This window comes from Cavia porcellus, unplaced genomic scaffold (genome assembly GCF_034190915.1).
Source record: "Cavia porcellus strain 051 isolate PalLab524CR breed Dunkin Hartley unplaced genomic scaffold, mCavPor4.1 scaffold_40, whole genome shotgun sequence".
In the NCBI taxonomy this organism is placed as follows: domain Eukaryota; kingdom Metazoa; phylum Chordata; class Mammalia; order Rodentia; family Caviidae; genus Cavia; species Cavia porcellus.
In genome coordinates, this window is record NW_026947523.1 from 380,766 (window position 1) to 401,245 (window position 20,480).

A 20,480-nucleotide genomic window follows, 5' to 3' on the forward strand; every position below is an offset into this window, starting at 1 on the left:
CAGCTTTCTTTCAACTCTTTTATAACAACCATTCTTATAAGTGAGAGATGATATTTTTATTTGCTTTTCATTTGCATTTTCTGGTGATTCATGATATTGAGAATTTTTCATATATCTGTTAGCTATTTGTCTCTCTGTGCTGTCTTTATCTGTCTCTGTCTCTCTGTCACTCTGTCTGTGTCTCTGTCTCTCTGTATGTATCTCTCTGACTGTCTCTCTCTTCCTTCCTCCCTTCCTCCCTCCCTGAAATAAGGTCTTTCTGGCTTCCCCTGGCTAATCTCAAACTCATGGATTCAAGGGATCCTCCCTTCTCTGTCTCCTAAGAGGCTACAACTACAGACAGAACTATACATGTGTGGTTTTTCTTCGGTTTGTTTATGGTCCTGGGAATTGAATCCAGGGCCTTCACACTGAACTACATCCCCAGCCTTACTTGTATATTTATTTATTTATTCATTCATTTTTATCACAGGATAAGGTCCCACACTCAAACTTGTGATCTTCCTGCCTCAGTCTCCCAAAGTGCTGGGATTACAGGGAAGCATGATGCCGAACCCTGTTTTGTTGACTTTTCTAGATGTGGGGATAAATTGAGTGATTGGTCTCCCAGGCTCTGGAACACAGGAGCCAAGTAGTGCTAGGGCCATGCCTGCTGCCATAAAGAAGAGTCAGACACACATATTGTGTCAAGTTATTTATTGCAAGGAGGGGTACAACTGATCATGAAGGGTGGTGCTGGGAGTGGGTACATGGGGCCCCCGGGAAGGCCAGGGTAAGGGTCATTGAGCCTGAGGGGCCAACGCTGGTCCGGGTCACCAGCTCAAGACACCAGGGCAGTACTTGTCAATGAGTGCCTGGTAGTAGGGCCGCAGCTTGTCCACATCTGGCAGGTCAGGGCACTTGGTGTAGAGGTCAAACTTGCTGCAGGGTGGAGGTGCAGTGAGCCTCACCAAAGCAGCCCTATTTGTCCCCATCCCTCATCCCTGGGCCCTTGGGGAAACCCTACTTGAACTCCTGCACCCAAGGCAGCATATCCAGGTCCCGCTGACTGCACAGTTGCCTGTAGTCACCGCCCGTGTGCCATGGGTAGAAGGAGTGGAATCGGATCATATAGAAGGCCTGCAGACCACATCCGTGGCTCAGGCTGGACAGCCCAGTGGACAGCTCAGCTGGGTCAGGTGCAGCTGCCTGGCCCCACCCCTCTACCTACCTCCTCGGGCAGGGAGAACTTGTTGAACCTCATCACCTGGTACATGTACTCTGCAGGACAGAGGTGTCAGCACAGGAACCTGGAGGTTAACCCTGCCCATCCCCACTGGCTCCCTGCCCGCCTATGCAGGTCTCACCGTCATGGCCCCAGGACATGAGGACATTCTCCAGCCCACAATGGGGTTGGTACATGCCAAATTCTGTGCTGCAACAAGAGATGAGTTTGAGGGGGCGGAGGTGGCCTGGGAAGGGGGGTGACCCACCCTCAGGCAGCAGGCACCTGTATCGAGGGTCCTGGAGGTCAGGATTGTCCTGAAATGTGGAGTCACAGAACACCACTGAAGCCTGTGGACGGCAGCCGACAGGAAAGGTATCTCCAACAACAGCCCACTGGGGAGGATAGCAGCTGTGGTTGGGGGTGCTGGCTTGTCCCCCATGGGGTCTGGCCCCACCCCACTCACAGCTCTTACCTGGGGCTCCCCCCACAGAGCCAGGACCTTCCCTAGGTCATGCAGAAGCCCTACAAGGTGGAACCAGTCTGCAGGAGAGAAACAGGGGAGGCTGGGGGACAGGGGAGGCTGAGACCAGAAGAGCAAACCCTAGACTGAGAGTGAAGAGGGGTCTGGGGCTCCTTCTGCCAGGGTGGAGCCTTCTGGCAGAAGACTCCTCCCCAGCTTTCCCCTTTTAGGGCAGAGGCAGCACATCCACCACTGCAGCTGGGGAACAGACCCTTGTCAGGGTGAGCCTTCCGGATGCCCTCTGCTGTCTGGAAGGCATGGAAGGAGTTAGGAAAATCCACATCTGGGTCTGACTCATCCACCAAGTGGTCCAGCATGTCCACAGCCTCCATGATAGTCATTTTTTTGCAGGAGAAGTCCCCAAACTGGGCATGCTGGCAGGAAAGGAAAAGGGAGATGTCAGTTCCTCCTGCAGCACACAGCACCAGGGACTCTCATGGTTGCAGAGCAGGGCCTCCCATGGAAGCCTCTCTATCCCACGGGTAAGTACATGATCAGTTTGTGGGGGAGCAGAAAGTGCTACCTTCTTCCTGACGAAGTCCACTGTCTGGTACGTGTGCATGTGCTTGTAGGTGATGAAGACACGATCCAGAAGGGGGCCTGACTACAAGTCAGACAGATGGAATGCTGAGTCACTACCTCCCTCTCTGGGATGGGGCCCAGGGTGGGGCTTCCCGAGGGTCCCTGGAGCTATGGGATGGATGCAGTCCTCACAGTGTAGTTCCGGAAGTTGCCCTTGTCTTTGGCCATCTCTGGGTCCATATCAGGTCGGTAGATCAAGGAGGGGTCTGGGCCCTAGCAAGAGGACAGATTTGACCCATTTTACCATTATGCAGCCACCCCAGGAAGTGAGAGTATCCCCACTGGGGCTGGAGACCAGTGGGCTGCTGAGGACACAGCCCCGCCACACATCACGGCAGCCCTGCCTGGCTGCTGAGTCTGAGGAAATCCTGCTGCTGGTGCCCTTATCTATCTGTATCTGCCGTGGTGTCGGCAGACCCTGCTTGGGATGGCGGATGCCAGTGACAGCTGGGTGGAAGCTACCTCCAAGAGGAGGCCAGGGGGTCAGGGCCTGAACCACAACAGGAAGCAGGGAGCCCTTTGACCTGGACACAGAGGCCCAGCAGGAACCCGCTGAACAGGATAGTGATGCTGCTCTTCCCACAGGAAGGGCTGGTCTGGGCAGCCGCTTCTCACCAGTGTAGGATACTCACCATAGCCACCTTCATCCTGAGAAGCAGCAGTGCTCAGAGGCTGAGAGAATCGACTCCCCGTTTATAATGTAACCCCCCCACCCCCCGAGCTATAGAACAGAGCAGTAAGGAATGTTTCACTCCCTAAATCCTCCTTGAGATATCGGGGCAGGACAGGAAGGAATGCATCTGCTAGTCATTAACCACAAGGTGATCTGTCCTCTAACCACAAGGTGATCTGTCCTCTGTAAAGATAAAGATAAGTAAAGGAATATGCTAGATTAGACCAGGACTCTCTGTCTCCATGGTTACTCAGCCCTAGATCCCTCGAATCAGCATCTGCCAAGTCCTGCACCGTTCAAATTAACCAATACGATCTGCTTCTGTAAACTTGCTTGCTTCCCGCTTGTGCCCTCAAAAATCCTGCACAAATTCCCCTCGTGGCCCTCCGCACTCGTTTGCCTGGAGGACCCCATGCGCATGGAAATAAACTTTTTTCCCTCACCAAGAGTTGAGTCCTTGGGGTCTCTTTCCCTGCGGCGTCGGCCCTAACATCTTGGAGGCCCCAGCGAGATAACACGCCTCACAGGAGGTGACCTCAACGGCTCTGCGGTGGGTGAGTACGACCGGTTGCTTCTTATTTTTACTCTGAGGATCAATCTACCGGTATTTTACGCCCCGAGCCAAACGGCTCCGATCTAGGGGCAATTTTTGTTACCAGTTTTTGTTATTTGTTATCTGTTCTCTGTTCTCTGGTGACCGGGGGACGCCCCACACGGTTTTCCGTGACTCACCGTCTGCGATAGGATTTTCCTATCGGTTTGGGGCCCAATCTGTGGTCCGTCAGGGCCAATTCGGAGACACCCTCTGAGGTGACTCGTTCGGGGAATTTCATTCCCAATCTGTGGTCCGTCTGGGCCAATCTGGGGAATTTCATTCCCAATCTGTGGTCCGTCCGGGCCAATCTGGAGGCACCCCCTAAGGTGACTCGTTTGGTGTGAAACTGATGCGTGAGAGTGAGGTGGCCGGCCTGTTTGTCCTGTGTGTCGTGGGTGTTGTGATTGGTTATTTGTTGTATCGCACTTGCGTTAACCGCCCTGTGACTATAGAACATCATGGGATAGTCGACCTCATCCCCATTGTCCCTCACCCTCGACCATTGGTCGGAGGTGCGGAAGAGGGCTCACAATCTCTCCTTGCAGGTCAAGAAGAGTAAATGGCAGACTTTCTGCTCGTCTGAGTGGCCCACATTCTCCGTGGGTTGGCCACCGGAGGGGACTTTCCACCTTCCCCTCATCTTAGCAGTTAAGAACATCATCTTCCGCCCCAGATGAGAGGGCAGGTCGCCTACATCTTGGTATGGCAGGACATCAGGGAGGAGCCCCCACCGTGGGTAAAACCCTTCCTTCCTCCGCCCTCTCCTTGGTTGCCTGTTTAAACTTGTTACTAACTTAGGGGCTTGTTGCCCATTTCTGTTGCAGGATTCATGTGGCTTATTAGATTAAAGGTTCATGATAAGAAAAATTATTTCCTTTAGCTGACCAAACTGTACAAGAAGCTCCCTTTGTTTGTGTCTTTAATGTTGTGGCGCCTTGTTTAATATGTAAGACTTCAATTGATTGCTTGCAACCTCGGCATGCCTTTTAAAAGGAGTATTTTTTTCTCTTCTTTCTCTCTGGTGAAAATGTAAACATGTGCACATATATATGTTTATCTATGGTTGTTAAGAGTCATGTCAACTTTGCCAAGTAAAAACCAGGCGATACTATATTTGAGCCAGTTAAAAGGTTACAGTTTTGTTTTTAAAATACAGCATTTTTATGTGGTAAATAAGTATGTTTTGGACTACTAGAAGGTGACTTCAAGGGTTTTGTTAAGAGCTTTGATTTTGTCTGAGAAGTGAGAGAAAAGGTAATTGACTGGTAATAGTAAAAAGAGGGACAAAGAGTGGTCTTCAAGTAAAGGTGTCTGGCTATGCCAGAATGTGGAAAAAGATTAAAGCTTAGTTTGAGAGGTATTATTGTAAGTTGTAGAAGGCTCAAGAGGATGTAAATTTTATTTGTCTTGATTTATAGTACTACAAATAACAGGTTTGACAAGAAGTAAGTGTGTTCAGAATTTGACAGTATTAGATCAGTTTTGGTAGAAGTATACATAAGATTGTACTTTGCTGCAAAATGTTTCCATTAAAATGAGATTATAGGTGATACTAGAAATAAGATAGAAGTTCTTGCATGTGCTGTAAACATCTGGGAGATTATGCAGCACAATTTTGTTACCTGTGAAAAGCCCTTTTTGTTAAGAATATAATTTTAGTAAAATGATGGCCTGCCACGTGACACCCTTGGACAAGAAGCAGTGTGCCATCCAGATGAAGCCGGCTCTCTGATCCAGAATGCCAAAACCATGTTCTCCTTTTGTGCCACCCTGACTGAACATCCAGAGGTAAGAAGGTTTCCCAATATTGCCAGTTGTTCTCTTTGTAACTCAGTCGGCCCCACATGTTAGACAAAAATTACAAAGGTTTGAGAGGTTTAAGGAAATGCCCCTCAGCCAGTTAATAGAGATAGCACAAAAAGGTCTTTGAGAACTAAAAATTTACAAAAAGATAGCCAAGGTGTTAAAATTGCTCTATGAAAGAAAACTTTTAAAAAACCAGACGAGAGTTTCTGGGGGCAGTTGGGTACTGTAGGCTAAATTTTACTGAAAAGCTTGCCTCTATATGACTCCCATAAGGGAGAAACTCAAAATTCGCTGAACTGTACTGATGAATGTGAACAGGCCCTCCAGCAGCTCAAGCGGGCCTTGACAGAGGCCCCAGCCCTGGGACTCCCTGACGTTACCAAGCCTTTCATCTTGTTCATAGATAAACTCAGGGACATTGCCAAAAGAGTCCTAACTCAGGACATTGGCCCTTGAAAGAGGCCTATAGCCTACCTCTCCAAAAGACTTGATCCAGTAACAGGAGTATGGCCCCCTGCCTTAAAATACTAGCTACTGTGACAATGTTACTTAAGGAAGCGAAGAAACACGCTTTGGGCAAGTGATTTCTGTGGTAACTTCTCACAGTTTAGAGACTCTTATCAAAACCCCTCCTGAAAAAAAAAGGCTCTCAAACACCAGAATTCTACTGTCAAGCCCTGCTTCTAGACCCAGAGTCAATGATATTCAAGACTTCTTCAGCTTTAAACCCAGCCACCCTTATGCCTGATGATGATCCGGAGGAACAAAGGACACCTCTCTCCATGAGTGCGCTGACATCCTCGAACTGCAGCAGAACCTACAGGCTGATCTTACTGACCAGCTTTTGGGAAATGCCGACAACTGTTCGATGAAAGCAGCCTCATCCAAAACGGCAAACGAATGGCCGAGGCAGCAGTGACCACCGAAAAGGAGGTACTCTGGGTTAAGCGGGTAGAGCCTGGCACTTCTGCCCAAAAGGCGTAGCTTGTTGCTTCGACTGAGAGGCTAAAACTAGCCACGGAAAAGAGGGTAAACAGTTTTTTACTGAAGATATCCCTTTGCTACTGTACATATACGTGGAAGCCATCTAAAAATGCTCCACAGATTCTAGACTTGCTGGCAGCTGTCTGGCTGCCTCAATGGGTTGCTATTCCTTACAAGGCTCACCCAACCGGAGATGAAAAATAGCAACCACATCAGAGGGGTCAACCAAGAAAGTAACTGCTCTGATACTAGTCCTCCGACCTTGTCAGAACCAGTCTACACAAAGAAAGACCTACGGTTGGCATCTCAACTTGGAATAAAGTCTCCCACCCCAAGGGGCTAATACCAGTTACCTGATATACAAGTACGGTTACTGGAGACACTAGGGCAGGAGCTGTTATACCGGGCTCGCAGACTACTCGTTTAGAAAAAACTAAACTTGTGGATTTGTCCAGAACTCAGTATTTTATTCCAAAACTCTACAAACTGACCACCTCTTCGAGCTCTAGATGCCCACAGTGCTTGTTAGTCAACTCAGCCAAGAGCTCTGCATTGGAGACCACCCGACATCAAGAAATTGTTCCAGGAGAACATTGGGAAATAGACTTCATGGACATGGTAAAACTTAATTTACAGGGACATTGCTATCTCTTGGTATTAATAAACATTTTTACTGGCTGGGTAGAGGCTTTCCCTACTAAGTCTGAGTCAGCCTTAGTGGTAGTTAAAAGGCTATCGCATGAGATCATACCTTGATTTGGCCTCCCACTATCAATGGGGTCCAATAATGGCCTGGCTTTCATAGCCCGAGTCACCCAAAAGTTAGCCCAGGCATTAAAGATTAATTAAAACTCCACTGTGCCTATCAGCCACATAGCTCAGGGCAAGTAGAACGTATGAACCAAAGTCTCAAGGACATTTTAGCTAAGCTGTTTTCAAAAACTGGCGATAATTGGATGAGCCTTCTTCCCTTTGCACTGTTAAGAGCTAGATATACCCTATATGTTTCTAGAATTTCCCCCTTTAAAGCCATGTTTGGGAGGCCCCCGCCATTGGTTCCAAGATTGTCAGAAGACAAATTAGCTAAAATTACTAATCGAGATCTTAAGTCCCTGCAGACACTCCAACCTGTGTTGGCCTGGATCCACCAGCTGTTTAGACAAAAACACTTGGACCCGCCTTCAGAGACCAAGGCCTCAAGGACTCCAGTCTTGGTTTGATGTCATCACCATGACTCCCTCGAATCCCGCTGGGAAGGACCTTTCACCGTGGTGCTCAGTACCCCCACTGCCATCAAGGTAGCAGGAAAAACTGCGCGGATTCACTACACTCATGTAAAGCCACGGGAAACAGCAGACAACGAGGGACATACTCAGTGGACTACACAACAGACTGGTAACCCTTAAAGTTAAAAATTGACTAAAACATAGTTAGATTATGCTGGTCATGAACTATTTTAGCTTGCTTGTTTTGATTTTAATAACATTGATGCCGACCTTGCATGGCGGCTTTGGTCCCCCTGTAAGCAAAAAAAACAATTGTTAAAGATCTTTGTATGGGAGCCCCCTTTAGAAAATGTAAAACGGAATTCTCCCCATCTCCTTCCCTTGATAAGACCATTACTGACCTTAATCCTAATCCTAGCCATTGCCCCTTGCCTTATTAACCGGATTACCCAATTCATAAGGGGACAAATTTCTCAGGTCAAAGTAATGGTCATAGGTCAACAATATGAACCCCTAGCTACAACATACCTCTAAGATTAGAGGTCATCCACAAGAAAAAGGGGGGAATGAGAGAATCGACTCCCCGTTTGTAATGTAACCCCCCCCACCCCACCCCCACCCCCCCGAGCTATAGAACAGAGCAGTAAGGAATGTTTCACTCCCTAAATCCTCCTTGAGATATCGGGGCAGGACAGGAAGGAATGCATCTGCTAGTCATTAACCACAAGGTGATCTGTCCTCTAACCACAAGGTGATCTGTCCTCTGTAAAGATAAAGATAAGTAAAGGAATGTGCTAGATTAGACCAGGACTCTCTGTCTCCATGGTTACTCAGCCCTAGATCCCTCGAATCAGCATCTGCCAAGTCCTGCGCCGTTCAAATTAACCAATGCGATCTGCTTCTGTAAACTTGCTTGCTTCCCGCTTGTGCCCTCAAAAACCCTGCACAAATTCCCCTCGTGGCCCTCCGCACTCGTTTGCCTGGAGGACCCCATGCGCATGGAAAAAAATTTTTTCCCTCACCAAGAGTTGAGTCCTTGGGGTCTCCTTCCCTGCGGCGTCGGCCCTAACAAGGCAAGGCTGGCAGGTAAATGGGAGGCCTGTGGACTCAGATACATATATATCTGCCCACAGGTTACACAAGTGACCGGACACCACGTGGCCTCTTGGCCTTGGGCCTCAGTAATGAGAGACCATCCATCCTTTGCTGGCTTCAGCAAATTAATGTGTCAGCACAGGAGCGGCCCGGCCTCCTTGCTGCTCTGACCTCAGCTTCCCCGTGCTCTAGGGAGGACTGACCTTTGTAGCTGTCCAGGCCTACTCTGCAGCCTGCCTGTCTGTCCCCTGTTTTGCCCACTTCCATGCTTGCAGCCAGTTCCTCCCAATGAACAGTACAGCAAGACCTCAGTCTACGCCATAGCACACCACACACACGTCTCAGGAAGCAGTGACATCTTTGAGGATGCAGGGATTGTGGGTTGAGCTCATTAAAAATTATTCTAATTCTGGGCTGTAGCTCAGCACTAAAGCACTTGCCTAGCATGTGCAAAGCACATAGTTCACCCCAACACTGTTATTAGGACACTGAGGTTGCATCCCATGGTGACAAAGCATGAAGCCATGAGTGGAGGAGATCAGGTACAAGCAAATTTACTTAACAGCCATGAAGGCAAGGAAGTAAAGCTCCCACTAGGCAGGCAGAGTTTCTGAATGGGATACCCCGGAGAGCTCTTTGCCTGGTTTGGTTTTGCTTTGTTTTGTCTCACTATGTAGCCTAAGCTGGCCTCAAATGTTCTCCTGCCACCTCTTCCTCCTGCTGTGGATTATGGGTATGTGCCACACTCAGGTGCCTAGAGATTTTTAAGTTTTAGAAGAGAGCTTGGACTGCTGTGTAAGTAATATAATCGCTACAGAAGACAACATATTTTTATGTAGTTGGCACAGTGCCTATGGAGGGCCTGTTTACCTCCTTGAGTCGATAGCCCACCTGATCATGTTTTACAGAGGCCCCAAACAGCTAAAGAACACTTTGAAGACATTTTTGTAAAATCTATGGAGGTCTGTGATTCAGTAGACTCTATTCTGGGGTTTCTGACAATTTTGGAGCTGCTGTCCGTATCATCTAACAGAATCTTAACTCTTTTTTAAAAAAATAGTGTTTCATTATGCATTTCAGGCTTGCCTTGAACTCACTTTGTAGCATAAATTGGCCTGTTACTCACAGAAATCCTCCTGCCTCAGCCTCCTGAGTGCTGGGATTACAGGTGTATACCACACCCAGCAGAATTCTTGATTCACTAAAGTTTGTTACATTTTTCCCCCTTGTTTGGGATAGGGAGTGATGATTGCTTTAGCTGTTTTGAGCTGTATAGGGGCAGCGAGGAGGGGTTGGCAGTCGGGGCATCCTCCAGAGGGCTGGTCTAATGGCCTATGACAGAAGTCAGATGAGACCTCTGTGGTGGGTTTTACCCCAAGAACCACCAGAAGTTTAACAGACTAGGCAAGAGGAAACAAAACAAAGGAGGTTGAGTAAGCAGGGTCAGAAGATGCGAAGAAGCAGCACAGCACTGGCATGCAAGGTCCCCCTTCCCACGGAGACTTAAGAAGGGAGCTCCTGGGGCTAGAATGGGTGAGAGATTATCTTGGGCAGGAGTCCAGATCAAGAGGCATCTACACATTTGGAAAGTGGATTTCTTAGAGAATTGAAAGCTATTGACGGCCCTGGCAACAGTGTATCTTTTCCTCTAAAAACAGCAGACCAGTTTTCTGTGAGGGACAAATTTAAAGGTGGCTGGTAAACCTATGGCAGGGGAGCCCCAGGTCACTAGAGCTGACCAAGAAAGTTCTAATTCTAGAAAACCAGCTGTCTATGCACAGAGGAGGGCCCTTAATGTTGTGATGGAGGGGGACTTGATGTGAGATGTTTTAGGTAATGAGAGTGAAAAGAAAATACCTGGAGACAAGGTCATTGTCAGGTCTCTGAACTGGACCCGGGCCCAACTAGGAGAGAAAAATCTCCCCAAACAGATCTGTTATTCCCACTAGCGGGGCATGGTGGACAACAGGAAGCCGGCAGCTGTCCCCACACAGCTCGACCTGCAAAGAGCTGGTTCCATGAAATATCACGAGAGACGCGCTGTGCCTGCGAACCTCCCCTATACCCAACAGTCTATCACCTGGCTTTGGACCCCTACTCAGAGACCCAAAATTTTGCACCTCCCTCAGCCATACCTCCCTCCCCTACCTAAACTTCCCTATAAAAGCATGCCCTCACCCCTGCTCAGAGCTAAGGGTCTTCTCAGCCTTGGCCTGACTACACCCAGTTGCAATAAAATCCTTACACATTGCTTCAATTTTGCCTGCCTCAGTGGTCTCAGTTGCACCTTGGTCTAGTCTAACATCTAGTGTCCCATGTGACAGAGGTATTGAGGTCCCCTGTCCCAAGGGTCTGACCTCCCCTCCCTGGACTCCACCTGGGTGCACTGTGAACCCCATCAACATCAGACCTCCGACCACTCCCTCGCCTGGACTGGCTCCTAATCTCGAGCCTCCCTTCAGGTTGGGTAAGTGATCTTTATTTCATCTCCTCCCTCCTTTCGCCCCTTACTGCACCATCCACCCTTGATGAACCTCAAGAGCCAGTCAAAGTTGTGATGCAAAAAACCCAGGCCTGGTCACGCTCACCCCTGGTCGGGAGCCAGGCTCCCTGACAGCCGCCCAAGCTCAGAGACGTCTGGTCTGGTTGCCCCGTCACCCACTCTGTTTCTAGCCTCGAGGGACTGACGGGAGATATCCCCATTTTCTCTTGAGTTGTACTCGTTCAACTGTAGTGTCTAGTCACCACTGGCTTGAGCTCTCAAGCCTCTCTGTCTCACTCCCGACTTGAAGCCAAAATGCCTCACTGTCTTCTATAGCACAGCCTAACCAGCCTATAAACTGGATAATTAATTCCTATGGTCAATTAACAGGACCTTTGACTTCTTAATCCCCCATAGGTCCAGGCACTGTTTGTTCTCCAGTTCCCTTCACTGTGCGCCTCCAGTGACCCCATCAAATTTCTACTTCTGAGGGCTGGGGATTTAGCTCAGCGGCATAAGCACCTGCCTTGCAAGTATGTGAGTTCCATCCCTGGTACCGATAAAAAAGAAAAAGATAAAAACAAAACAAAACAAAACTTTTCTACTTCTCTCCACACGTCCTCCCACCCTTCTTTGGCTTCCCCAGATTATGATTCAGCCCGCACTACTGACCCCTCTTCTATAGCCCCACCACCTTGCCCACCTCTATCCAACAGCTCCTCCTGCAGTATCCGCACCATCCTGAAATTCTTTACCACCCCTACCCCTTCCATTTCTCCTCACCAACAACCTCAGTCTCAACTGTCCTTCTCCCTCTCATACTCAATCTAGCCTACCCTTTGACCTCACTACCCCCCCCCCAAATTTCCCCTTCCTGAAGTTGCTAGAGCCAAAGGTATTGCTCAGGTCCATGTTCCTTTCTGTCTCAAAGACCTTGCTCAAATCAATTGCTGCCTTGGTTCCTTCCTATCAGATACTTGCACCTATACCCAAGAGTTCCAATACCTAGTCCAGACTTACGATCTCACTTGAGATGACAGCACTGTTGTCCTAACTTCTACTCTCTCTTTCAAGGAACAAGAGCAAATCTATATGATGGCTCAGGCTTATGCTGAGGATTGTTGCCACACAGAGCCCCTCTTGCTGGATGGTAGAATGGCTGTCCCTCGAGCCAGACCTCAGGGGGACTTCAGTGTCACAGACAAACAAGCTCTCTGTCCATCTAAAAGGGCACATGATTACATGATTACTTGCCTTGTTGAGGGACTACAAAAGGCAGCTCACAGATCAGTTGATTATGATAAACTCAAGAAAACTACTCAGACTAAAGATAAAAAATTGGCTCAGTTTATATCTCACCTGACAACCACCCTGACAAAGTATACTATTTTCAATCCAAAAAGTCCAGAGGGGCAACTAATTCTTAAAATGCATTTCATCACCCAGTCAGCCCCTGACATCAAGGAAAGCTCCAAAAAACTGAGACTGGGCCTCAGATCCCACAACAGGAATTAATCTCCCAGGTCTTCTTTTTTTTGGTACCGGGGATTGAATTCACGACCTCACACTTGCCAGGTAGGTGCTTAAGCCACTGAGCTAAATCCCCAATCCAGTCTCCAGGTCTTTAAGGTCTAAAATAACTAGGGCTGGGGATTTAGCTCAGTGGTATAAGTGCCTGCCTTGTAAGCAGGTGGTCGTGAGTTCAATCCCCGTTACTGATAAAAAAAAAAAAAAGTCTAAAATAACTAAGACAAGACTGTCCACTAGCAGTACATCTCTGACCTGCAGTTATTTGCATCCACCACACGAAACCCAAAGCCTAAATCCAATAATAATGCTAAGTCCAAAGGGGCAAAAAGGGGAACTCTTCCCCCAGGACTCTGCTTCAAGTGTCAATAATCAGGCCACTGGGCCAAAAAGTGCCCTAACCCCACACCCCATCCTAAGTCATATCTCTCATGTGGGAGTCTCACTAGAAGTCAGACTGTCCCTTGGCAGCCAGGCTTGGAGCAGGAGTCCCTTCCGAGGGTGCCCCACTGGACACCCTGCCCTCTCCAGTCTCATCGGCTTGACCTCGGATGACTGACACACCCTGAAGATCTCAAATGCCCCCTGGACCATCACAGTCACTGAATGGGTAACTCTTATGGTGGCAGATAAGACTGTTTCATTCTTAATTAACACATGGGCAGCCAGTTCCACCCTCCCCTCTATCTCAGGACAGCTGCTTTTAGCTGATATCTCTATCGTGGGGAATGACATCATATCTAGGCCCCCAAAGACACCCTCTCCTCTGCCAATTACAAAACCACATATTTTCCTCATGCTTTCATAATCATTACAACCTGCCCTGTCCCACTCCTTGGAAGACACAATCTAGTAAAATTGTCTGCTACTCTAATCTGGCCCCACCTCATGCCTCATGGCTCCTCTGCTGTCCCCCACTCCCCTAGCTGTGAGCCCCCCATCACTTCTCCCTTCCTTAATCCCACACTCCTGGGGTAGCTCTAGCTCTTCTATAGCCACACACCAAATTCCCCTCCTGCTCCCCTAAAAGACAGTCACCTGTACCTCACCTGTACCATTGGCACCTGTACCAGTGCCAATACTCACTGCCCAGCTTGGCTCTAAGAGTACGCACATCTATCATCAGTGACCTGTCTCCACAGCCACAACCTTTTCACACCTGTCAACTCCCCCTTCAATACACATGTCCTGGCTTTCAAGAAGCCAGACCAATCATACCATCTGATCCAAGACCTCTGAGCTATCAAACAAATTGAACTCCTGATCTATCCTAAAATCCCCAATCCCCATACCCTCCTATCCCCTCTACCCTCCTCCACCATCCACTACACCTTGACTTCAAAGATGCTGTCTTCACTATTCCCTTTTCCCCCAAATCACAGCCACACTTTGCCTTTATGTGGACTGGCCCAGACATCCACCAATTCCAGCAACTCCACTTGGCCAATCTTACCCTGAGGCTTCCATGACAGCCCTACTACATCAGGGAGGCCCTCACTGAGGACCTCCCCTCTTCCCACCCCACTGCTTCCCACCTTCCAATACGTCTGTCAAAGACCTACTTTTCTGCAATCCCTCTGCTGCGTCTTGCCACCAGGACACACCAACCTCCTCCAATACTTACACAGCAAGGGATATCAAGTCTTCCCCTCCGAAAGCCAACTCTGTAAGACCTCAGTCCTTTATCTAGGCACCCTATAAAAACCCCACAAAACTCTTATCTCCCAAACACATTCATGGTATCACCCACACCCAGATGCCCACTACAATCCAAGAGCTCCTTTCCTTCCTGGAAATTACAGGCTGCATCCACTTCTGGATCCTCATTTTCTCTACACTTGTCAGACTCCTCTATGAACCCACCCAGGACAGACCCTCAGGACACCTAGACCAGAAAACTTTTCCCAATGTGTCTTTCAGAAATTAAAACAGGCTTTACTCTTTTTTTTTTTTTTTTTTTTTTGTCTTTTTCATTTTTATCGGTACCAGGGATCGAACTCACGACTGCCTGCTTGCAAGGCAGGTGCTTATGCCGTTGAGCTAAACCACCAGCCCCAGGCTTTACTCTTAACCACTGCTCTATCCTTTCCAAAACCCATTCTCCCCCTCTCCCCACATGTAACAGAACACAAGGATTGTGCCACAGCAGTTCTGAGTCAGGGTCTAACACCCCATCCTGTCGCCGTTCTCTCCTGAGAGCTGAACCCCACCACCAGTGGATGGCCCTCCTGGCCCCTGTATTCATGCTCTGGAAAGCCCTAAATATCACCCTCCAAGCCCTGATAACTTTATACTCCCCTCATGACTTCCAAGCTCTCTTCGTCTCCTCTCGTCTCCTCCACCTATTCTCAACCCCACGTCTCATATAACCAACCCCATGCCCTCCTCCTTGAGACCATCACAGTTACCTTAGCACCAGGCCCTGTCTTCAACTCAGCAGACACCCTAATTTTACTGCAAACAACAGAGAACAACTCAAGCCCCTCTTGGGAACGTGACTACCCTCCTCCTGCAATTATACACCAAGCTTTTACCCCACATTTCAGATCTTTCTATACCTAAGCCACAGCTCCTGCAAGGTCTCTGCCACTTCAACAACAAAAATGGGATACATAATAGTTACAACAATCAAAACTCTACCTCTCCCCACAAATCCCACCTCATAACAGGCTGAGCTCACAGCCCTGACTCGAGCTCTCCGGCAAAGGGAACAGCAATCAACATTTATAGAGACTTAAAGTGTGCTTTCCACAACCATAGCAGTCTGGGCAGAAGGAATTTCTCACCACTTGGGGATCCTCTGTCATTAATTCCAACTTGATAAAGAGGCTCCTAGGGGTGGCACTCCTGCCACTCAGGAAGGGTCACTGCAAGGGACATCAAAACACCACAGATCCCATAACATAAAGAAACTCCTTTGCAGACCAGGCAGCAAAGAGGGCTGCTGCCTCTGTCAAGACTCTACTCACTCCTCAGGGTGATCTCTCCCTAATAGGCATCACCCCCAATTATTCCACAGAAAAAGTTACAATATCAGCCACTGCCCACTTCTGAGGAATGATTCCTTGACCAAGGAAAATATCTCTTGCCTGCCTCCCAAACTTGCCAGATTCTTTCTTCCCTCCACGACAGCATTTTATAGAGACTACAAACCCTTCATCTCAGTCACCTCCTAGAGGACAACTCTCCGGCAGATCACTGTTCAGTCTGCCACTTAGCCTCTCTCCATGGCTTCCTCCATCCCCCTCCTTACCCCACTCACCAAGTCTGAGAATTCTCTCTGGTCCAAAAGTGGCAAATGGACTTCACACACAGGCCAAATGTTTAAAAATTAGATATCTCCTAGTCTGGCTACACACCTTCCCTTGGGATGGAGAGGACACATCTTCCAAAAAGGGTGAATGTCTTGGCTGCTTCATGTTCTCAGGCCCCTGGTCTCAATCTTCTTACTGTTGTTTTTTGGGCTTTGCCTAATGAGATTTGTAATAGATTTCATCCAAGGACAAGACCAATCTGTGACAGCCAGATGACTTCCCCTGAGGACTCTCTATACTGCTGTCCCGCAAGAACCCCACACTGATCCATGCAGAGTCCCTGCCCACCACAGCTGCCAGCCCCCCATCTACTTTTTTAGGTTGCCTACACAGCCCTCAGTCATGCTTGAAGAAGTCTTAAGAAACTACACCCCAACTCCCCACCCCTTTATAACACAACAGACAGGAATGTCAGGTCTCTGAACTGGACCCCGGCCCAATTAGGAGAGAAAAAACTCCCCAAACAGATCTGTTATTCCCACTAGCGGGGCATGGTGGTCAACAGGAAGCCGGCAGCTGTCCCCACACAGCTCGACCTGCAAAGAGCTGGTTCCATGAAAAATCACAAGAGTCGCGCTGTGCCTGCGAACCTCCCCTATACCCAACAGTCTATCACCTAGCTTTGGACCCCTACTCAGAGACCCAAAATTTTGCACCCCCTTCAGCAATATCTCCCTCCCCTACCAAAACCCCCTATAAAAATATGCCCTCAGCTCTTCCTCAGGGCCACTGGTCTTTTTGCCCTTGGTCTGACCATACCCAATCGGCAATAAAATCCTTGCATGTTGCTTCAACTTTGCCTGCCTCAGTGGTTTTCATTGTACCTTGGTTTAGCTTCGCAGTAATGTCTTGTCTCATTAAGTAAAAGGCCCAAACATTGGGAGAGATAACCCCAGGAATGATTATTAGCATCGAGGCTGGGGGTTTAGCTTAGTGGCATAAGTGCCTGCCTGACAACCATGAGGTTGTAAGTTTGATCCCTAGTACCAAGAAAACAAAAAAAGCTTGTTAATGTTATTTAGTTTTAACATCATCGATGTTCCTGAATAGTTACGATGCTTGTTTTTTGTCCAAAGGAGGGGTGAGAGAAGTTATCTGTAAAACCACCACTCTGGGTTTTTGGGGGGCGTAGTCTCATGCATGTCTCTTTATCGTAGTTCCACATGTATTGGAAGACGATATCACAGAGGAAAGTCCAAGGAGTTCCAGAGTAGGTCTTGTGCCATTCAGGTTGCAGAAGGAATAAGAAGGTGTAAGAAATGGAGATGTGAGGGGCTGGGGATTTAGCTCAGCGGCATAAGCACCTGCCTTGTAAAACAGGCAGTTGTGAGTTCGATCCCCGGTACCGATAAAAAGGGAAAAGACAAAAAAAAAAAAAAAAAAAAAAAAAAAAAAAAAAGAAAGAAAGAAAAAGAAAAGAAATAGAGATGTGGAACCTGGTTTGGTGGTGCGCTCCTGTAATTCCAGCACTCGGGAGGCTGAAGCAGAAAAATTGTTGTGAGTTTGAGACCGGCCTGGGCTACAAAGTGAGCCCAAAGTGAGCCCCAGCATGAACTGCACAGTGGGACCCTGCTCAAAAAGACAAAAGAAGAGAACTATTAAAAAAAGAAACAGAGATGTGGCCTGTCTTGCAATCTGATCATTCCAGCTTCCTGTTGAATGCCATGCCCTCCCAGTATTTTTTTTAATTGGGAAATTGAGGCCAAGGTCCTCTTTCCCCCAGAAGGTAGAACACCCAGATGAGATGTAAAGAAAATCAGCTGGCATTTTTTAGGGTGGGGGGTATCAAAAGAATCCCAAATTTTTGAGGATGTATTTTTAAAAGGTAACGGGAGCTGAAAATAAGCTTCTTGTTGTTGTTGTTGTTAGTGTTTTAAAAAACACCCAAGAGAGAGAAGTTGTCTCTTGTTTTTCCTATTGAAGCACTTTCCAGCCAGGGAATCCTTTGCCACTACCTCTGAAGGCTCAGTTTTTAACCACTACAAACTAGAGCTGAGAGAGGGGTGAGGGTGAGGCTACCAGATTACTTGCTCTGACCAGTGTGCCCTTTGTCTTCTCTTGTGTCCCTGAAGCCCTTTGGTTGTCACCAGAAATTAGACTTTCTCTACCCAAAAGAACTGAAATACTTCTGTAAGTGAACTGAGGATCAAAACTTAGACCCCTTGATAAGTGTTGAAAGGCAATAAAAGCTAAAATAGGGCAGGGTCCTGGCAGCCACAAAGCCAAGCAAGGTAGTTTGAATGTCCTTTTAAAGGTTATGTTTGTCATTAAACCCAAACTCCAAGCGGAGACTATTGTAACCCAAATATCATAATCTCTTTTCTCATCCTCTTTACAGCTTGAGAAATTTTATATTTGTTATCCCTTTGAAACATTATTGGAATCCTAGCAAGTTAATTTCACTCCACTGCAACCCATAGCGTGGATAAAGACACTGAGACAAATTTGTAGTTACTGGCAGCCAAGGGTGAGTCTGGTCCAGGTGAGGGTGCACAGAACAAAGGCCCTGATCCAAGGCCTCACCCAGAATTTATTATCTTGTGAAGAAGGGAGAGGCTCGAGGATGAGCGACTGTGAGATTGGCGGGAATTATGTGAGCAAGGTGAGTTAAGCTGGCCGGGTGGTGAACAAGCACCTCGGCAGTATGCAGGGAGAAGGGCGTGCAGAAAGGCCGGTCTGCATGACTCAGCTGAGGCAGCATCTGGAGGCTGTTGCTTCAGTTTGTGATGTGTAAACTTTTGCACCCTGGGAAGTCATAGCCTCCTATCTTGTGGCTCAAACCGAGTTGACAGTCCCGGAGCTATGTGGCTCTGCCATCTCACTGTGCTCAACCGTTTAGAGGGAACATGGTGTGGGTGCCAGGAAACAGGACACTGCGGCTGGCTTCCAGGATTATACACCAGTATCTTAGCTGGCCTTATGTGCATTGCTTAGAGCCAATTGAAGGAAGAAGGAAATAGCACAGCCTGCTCTGTACATATCAGTACATGGAGGCAGAGTCTGGTTTAATTAATGCTAAAGCAATTGTTTGGCATTCAAGAGCAGCTGCCCAGGTTGTCTCCTACAGAGATCTGGACTAGACCTAGATGGTCACCTGTCTATCAGGATGTCACCCACATGTGGGCCTATGTCATCTCTAAAAAGACAGAACATTTTACTCAGCTGTGGTGTCCATCACCTTTGTACACCTGCATGGGAGACAATGAAGAAAGACCGTTATTGACAGACCAGGGAGGGGAGGTGGGACCAAGCATAAGACTGATGATTTGCGAATTGGTTCTATGCCCTTTACCCACCATTGAGCAACAAGGAGGCTTAGAAGGAACAGCCTAGGCTCAGCCAAACCAACAAGAGCAAAAATTTAAAATAACAAAACATATGTTTATATTTTATAAACATCATCTTTTGCAAACCTTTCTCTTTTTTTTTTTCTTTTTGGTACTAGGGATCAAACTTATGACCTTGCGCTTGCCAGGCAGGCACTTAAGCCACTGAGCTAAATCCCCAGCCCCTGGAAACCTTTCTCAATGGACTTAGATTTTCTAATTTTGTCCCTATCTTTATTTTTGATCTTTGTAGGGAAAAAATTTATCATACAAAATCCTTTCATCCTAGCTGGGGATTTAGCTCAGTGGCATAACAGCCTGCCTGGCAAGTGCAAGGTCATGAGTTGGATCTCTGGCACCAAAAAAAAAAAAAAAAAAAAAAAATCCTCTCATCCCAAAATATAGCTTTATATTTATAATGTCTTTATGTTTCCTTCCTGTCCTACTTATTGGTTACTTTCTGTAACACTCTTAGTAACTGCTTCGATTTTAAAATGCCCCTATCACACTTTTTCTTTAGCCCAGAGTGCATTTATAGATGTTTATATTCCAATTAAGGTTGGTTAAGCAAAGGACCTCTAAATGGTCTTAAGTAGGGGCTGGGGATTTAGCTCTGTGGCATAAGCACCTGCCTTGCAAGCAGGCGGTCATGAGTTCGATCCCCAGTACCGATAAAAAGGAAAAAGACCAAAAAAAAAAAGAAAGAAAGAAAACAATAAATGGTCTTAAGTAGCATCCTTACCTTAGTCCAAGCAGAATGCATTGGAAAAGTTAACCCAGTAATTATAGTTTAACAACTTCCCAACCCACAAGAAGTATTTTAAGCATATCAATTAAACAAAAATTTCAACTCTAATTAGAATCCAAAAGTAAATTTATCAAGCCAAGCTTTACCCAGTGAACTCCTGTTAACTTCTCAGAGGCTCCCAGAAAGGCTTGTTCCCTTCCTTAGATCCCTAGAGAGGAGTTAAATCCAACTTTGTTATTTAATAGGACCCAGTGCAGACTACACACCACTAAAGAGTAGAGGTTTGGGTTGTTTTTTCACTAACCTCAGAAATGACAGACATACCCTTATCTAAAAGCACCAATTTGTCTTACATTCATTAGGCTGGAGAGTAATTTAGCTGATGAGATGGTAGA

The 20,480-nt window shown here is 47.4% G+C and overlaps 1 protein-coding gene across 6 annotated transcripts; it reads right to left on the reverse strand.

The window, feature by feature from the left end:
• Positions 1 to 681: 681 nt before the first annotated feature.
• On the reverse strand, positions 682 to 16,183 carry Miox (myo-inositol oxygenase). Of its 6 annotated transcripts, none has more exons than XM_063243656.1 (11): positions 14,322 to 14,353; positions 7,864 to 7,886; positions 2,442 to 2,522; positions 2,251 to 2,331; positions 1,939 to 2,101; positions 1,680 to 1,747; positions 1,490 to 1,599; positions 1,347 to 1,414; positions 1,211 to 1,260; positions 1,007 to 1,119; positions 682 to 921 (listed from the first exon to the last, which is right to left on the reverse strand). In XM_063243656.1, the coding sequence occupies exons 3-11, from the start codon at positions 2,487 to 2,489 to the stop codon at positions 813 to 815; spliced, it is 810 nt and encodes a 269-aa protein (XP_063099726.1). In that variant the 5' UTR covers positions 2,490 to 2,522; positions 7,864 to 7,886; positions 14,322 to 14,353; the 3' UTR covers positions 682 to 812. The 6 variants fall into 6 exon arrangements, with proteins under 6 accessions (XP_063099726.1, XP_063099723.1, XP_063099727.1 ...); XM_063243653.1 differs by lacking the exon at positions 14,322 to 14,353 and adding an exon at positions 10,546 to 10,576; XM_063243657.1 differs by lacking the exons at positions 7,864 to 7,886; positions 14,322 to 14,353 and adding an exon at positions 16,057 to 16,183 and having other exon boundaries at positions 1,007 to 1,060.
• Between the last annotated feature and the right edge of the window lie 4,297 nt (positions 16,184 to 20,480).